Below are 5,087 nucleotides of genomic sequence, written 5' to 3'. Positions count from 1 at the left end.
TTTGCTATCACTGGTCATTTAAGGGCACACATTAGAGTCTGTTTTAAGTATTTGATATCGAAGGTGTGGATGATACAGTATTGCATTCATCAATAAAAACCACGATTTGATGAGATATTGTACCAGACAACATTATGTTGATAACGATCGAGTGTATCTCAATGATTATTCAAATAAGATCTTTATTTGCATAAATTGTATCAGTTTCTTATCGTCTCCACCCAACACAAGTTGTTCAAAGTATCAGTCTCATCTTAACAAAGAACGCTATTCTAACATTTTCTCTTAAATCATGCAAAGAAGTTAGTAATATACTTAATCAAAAATGATCCCAAATGTCACAAAGATGAACCATTATTTGTAAACAACAATCGCATTTTCTCATTGATAAGGCAAATTAAGTCGTCATTTGCACAGTTTGATTAAATCTTATACGAAAATGAATGTGCTTCTCTTTCTTTGTTACATATACCACACGTTTGATGAACAGTCCTATCATGGACCTGAGATGTTGTTCCAGTTCTGCTCAATGTTAGTTCATATCAAACATTGATTTGGGCTACCATTTAGTAGGTCAATTTATCACTAGAATTAAAAAAAAGACGTGATTTTTCCCCGAGGTAGTTTAATTTTCCCTTTACGAATGGCACTTTAACATTTGTGTCGACATGTTGATATAAACCACTTTGCAATAGTGAACCCGGCAGGCTTGAGACCATCAGGCCTCCTCCTTCAGACCAAGCTTCTCCATGGCGATCAGTCTCAACTTCTTCCGGTCAACCTGAATCAAAGAGAACGAACATTCCATATTTTCAATGGAAGTTGCTTAAAGAAAGGAAGATGAAATAGAAAAAAAAGATTAAAGACTACCAATCCTCATGTGGCAAGTCAATAATTTCAAAGGCACTATCGAACATAGAAGCACAGCAAAACGCGTATATTCAATTGTAAATGTATGTTCGATGAATAACAACCTACCTTGCGTAGTGTCCGCGTCATCGGAAACTCGTCCATGAAGAGGAAATAGCCGGGCATTTCTATCGGAACGAGCTGCAGAGGAAACAAGAGTTCGCAGACCTCATATCTCCATGAAATAGTCTGATTGTGTAAATTATTGCTACTTTGACATAATCTTTATTTATATGTATAATTACATCAATTATGCAAATTGGGGACATATTTGCATAATTGATATCTGTTAATCTTCCACCAGCCACAAACTACATGTATGAAAGGTATTTGAGTCCTACAATGGCAAACATTACAAATATAGATTTCCCTCATTAATTATGCAAATTAAGTGCAAGTTTGCATAATTTGCACTTGATTATGTACATCTCTGTCTAAGCTACCTACATACCGAATATCATCTTAATTTGTCAATCTCTTGTCCAGTTATCCTCGTTAGAAGATTTTGAGTAAAACGCCCCTGCAATTCCAGAGCAACCTATTTCTCACGTCACAAGCTATCTGCCACCAAAAAATCAAGACCATAGCACATGCAGATCAAACGATACAAAAAACAGAATTTCTGCTGCAATATCAAGGTCACGTACCAGGGGGCCCAAAATTGACCTTGACCTTCGTCTTCCCAACATCTACCCACATATCAAATATCATGGCAATCCGTCTAGAGGTTGTTGAATTATTCTGACCACAAATACACAACACAAACACACACACACACACACATCGTGACACACACACACACAGACAGACACACACACACCCACACCCAATATTATATCTCCATTTTCCATGGAGATAATATTTACGATCAGGTAACTGATGCATGTCTTACAGAATAGTTTCACTTGAACGTGCTTGATAATATTGATTTGATCATGATTAAAGGACAATTATAGATGCGTGCTGATTAAAAGCTTCAATCCGTAATCCATCCGTGCGAACTTCAATATCGTTATCTAGAACGATTCGGGGACTGTCTTATTTTAGAGTGATGTCTTGCAAAGATCTCTTATCCTACTTCTGTAGATGCAATTATAGCTCTGTTCTGTCTGCTCACCCCGATCTCTGCACAGAACTTCGTCATCTCCTGGGAGTCCGCGGTTTGTCCTTCCTTCAGGCTGAAACAGATCCACATGTTGATGTGTTATCATTCGCAGCAACAGCTACATTTACTGCTAGTGACAAAAAATTCGACAACGTTCCTATAGGCAAGGGGAGTCCTGGCATGTAGTCTTTACAGCCCAATCCTTGCCTGTGTTGGGCGAGCTATCACAGGCTATGGGAGTTATGGACCGTCATCTGATCCATGTGTAGAATGAATGGAATGCCTTTATCAGATGAACCAACCAGACCTATAGATATTCAGATTTTGTTACAAGACTTATAAAAAAAACATACGCACGGCTATCCCATCAATGGCCCGGTTTATAAGCGCACGGCAAAAAGTTGGGTTTACACATGCGTTTATGCGGCTCTTAAAGTTGATTACGAGTTGACTCAGCGACGTGGAGTCGACACCAAAAACGAGTGAGTAAACCCAAAATTTTTCAGCAAAATGTTACTTATACAATGTCAATTTACATGATACATGCGCAGATCTCCTCCACACTGGCCGGATCAGGCACGCCAAAAACCTGTTGGAGGAAAATGGAAAGATCATATACACTTGTATGTGCTGACAAATGGGAAATACTGATTCACTTCTTTTAGTGAGGTTTATCTTCTTCACACAGATTGTGTCTGGAAGGCTCTATACCACGTCTCTTCCTCGTTTATCTAAATTTGATTCTTACATTACAAGACAAAGCTATAATACTGCTTGACAACTATATGTGCACACATTTATTGCACCAAATTTACGTCGCAGCGACAAAAAAAATAATTAAAGGTTATCTCTACTTTACCCTGACATCTTGCACCTTCGGATGCTTTGACAAAGGTGACTCAACGGCAGTCGGGTGAACGTTAAAGGCATTCCTGATTATCATATCCTGGAGATACATGTGGAGTGAACAATATTACATGTTGAGAATCGTTTGACACAACATTATAAATATAGGACTGTATGTATGTGTGTGTGTGTGTGTGTGTGTGTGTGTGTGTGTGTGTGTGTGTGTGTGTGCTTCTGTGTGTGTATGCGTGTGCGTGTGTATCTCAACATCTTGACGAAGTACGCATGTCTATGCGCAGGTGGTAAAACACCTCATCAGCATCAACTATCATTGAGGACATAATCATGCGAGGCCGAATCCTAATGTATCTCTCTTACCTGCCCCTGCCCTGCTCTGTTTCAGTGTTCCGTACACATCAGCTTATTCAATATGGCTAGAAATAGATAATGAAAAAGCCTCACCGAAACTCTGCCAAAAAGCTTGAGGACGACTCCTTCATCGAGAACACCGACATCACTGCTTGTACAGAAAATCAGGCTTTAGGAATCTTTTGTAAGCGTAATTTTTTTCTTATTATTATCACAATTACATAATCGCCAATCGCTACCTGTCGGTACACTTGCTACAAAATGTTCAAATGACAAGGTGTATCTATTTTCAGAATACGGACTTAAAATTGAATGTATCTAAATAAGCATATATCATCTGCAGTAAGAAAAACTCACTTTTCATTGTAAAATTGTATCGTATGTTCTAAATAGGTGACATAAATCAATAGCATTTATCCCTTACATCAGAATCAACACGGCAAAAATAAGGACCGTAGCATGTCAACGTCAGAAGATGCAAAACGGAACTTTTGCTGTAGTGACAAGGTCAGCCACAAGGAAGCCCAAATTGGACCTTGACCTTCTGATCCCGACATCTATCCACCAACTAAGTATCATTGCAATCCATCCAGATTATGCTGTCGAATGTCCTGGTACACAGGCGGACACGCTAAAAACAATTAACTCCATTTTTATGGAGGTAATGAATTACAACCACCTCTACAGTATAAACGTAACTTTCACATTGCCACACATCTAACGTATATTCAGTCTTGATCTGCTCATACCCTGTTTTGTACCATCCGTCAGCTGTCATCGCCTTTGCTGTTTTCTCCTCGTCTCCACGATACCGGTTAAACAAAGAGTACGCTCTCACATACACCTCCCCCTCGTGCCCTAATGGTACAACCTGGCCGTCTTTGTCCACAAGCTGCATCTAGTAAGTGATATACAGAAATATATTGGCAAATGTTACCTTGAAATTATTACAGAGACATACATCCACTTCCTATAGTAGAGTAGGAAATCAGTGTATTCCAAAACAACATCTTCAGATCCTCATACAAAATAAAACACTGCCTAACACAAACCGTATGGTGACAAAGCTTCTCTGTACCTCGGTATGCTGTAACAGCTTGCCCACTGTGGATCCTTTCCCTTCCGCGACCTTCTCGGCTGACGTTGATGCCACAAACATGAACTCTGTTCCACCGTAGCCAACCTTTCGGGAGGTTCAATGAATATAATTCATACGAAAAAAAGATTCCTGATTTTTACCATGCCAAGAAAACGCATGTATAACTAGAGTTCGGCGACCTCATACCTCCATGAAAATTTAGAGCTTTCGTAAATTTCATGCAATTGACTAACACATTAATATAATTTATGCCTGGTGTTGTTCATCATTGACTAACATACACATGTCACAATTATAAAATTCCCATTATTAATCATAAAGTGGTTTTGCAATTTTTGCATAAATTATGCAAATAAGTTCCTCATTACCATATTTGGTATCTGCTTATATTCCACCTATCATAATTAACATGTGTTACATGTATTGAGGTCCAGTTATTGAAAACAATGGAACTATACAGTTTCCTCACTAATTATGCAAATTAAGTCCTCATTTGCATAACATGCATATCATTATGAACATCTTTGCCCAAGCTACCTGCATGCCTAAAATGATGCCAATCCGTCGTTCTTTTCTGCAGTTATCCTCTTTGAAGTGTCTTGACAAAAATGCCCCTGCAGTTCCACAATTAAATGTTAGGGGGCTGAAACTTGCCCCAATATGTCATGGCACTAAAAGCTATCTACCACCTAAATGTCAAGACCATAGCATGTCTGAAACAAGAAATACATTGAAAAAACTGCTATTATAGATATTCTC

The 5,087-nt window shown here is 38.6% G+C and overlaps 2 protein-coding genes across 4 annotated transcripts in view; both read right to left on the bottom strand.

Annotated features, from left to right (window-relative positions):
- LOC118413923 (medium-chain acyl-CoA ligase ACSF2, mitochondrial-like) overlaps positions 1-5,087 on the bottom strand; it is a 37,164-nt gene that overhangs the window by 23,856 nt on the left and 8,221 nt on the right. The gene's annotated exons all lie outside the window — the stretch shown is intronic.
- LOC118413948 (medium-chain acyl-CoA ligase ACSF2, mitochondrial-like) overlaps positions 176-5,087 on the bottom strand; it is a 9,804-nt gene continuing 4,892 nt past the window's right edge. The window contains exons 6-13 of the mRNA XM_035817623.1: positions 4,308-4,412; positions 3,979-4,127; positions 3,323-3,377; positions 2,874-2,960; positions 2,551-2,603; positions 2,027-2,087; positions 979-1,050; positions 176-781 (exon numbers count right to left, since the gene is read on the bottom strand). Of these exons, the coding sequence (XP_035673516.1) occupies positions 719-781; positions 979-1,050; positions 2,027-2,087; positions 2,551-2,603; positions 2,874-2,960; positions 3,323-3,377; positions 3,979-4,127; positions 4,308-4,412 (645 nt within the window). The 3' untranslated portion in view covers positions 176-718. The remainder of the gene's footprint in view (positions 782-978; positions 1,051-2,026; positions 2,088-2,550; positions 2,604-2,873; positions 2,961-3,322; positions 3,378-3,978; positions 4,128-4,307; positions 4,413-5,087) is intronic.

Source organism: Branchiostoma floridae, chromosome 4 (genome assembly GCF_000003815.2).
Source record: "Branchiostoma floridae strain S238N-H82 chromosome 4, Bfl_VNyyK, whole genome shotgun sequence".
Taxonomy (NCBI): domain Eukaryota; kingdom Metazoa; phylum Chordata; class Leptocardii; order Amphioxiformes; family Branchiostomatidae; genus Branchiostoma; species Branchiostoma floridae.
This window is presented reverse-complemented; position numbering and strand designations above follow the sequence as displayed.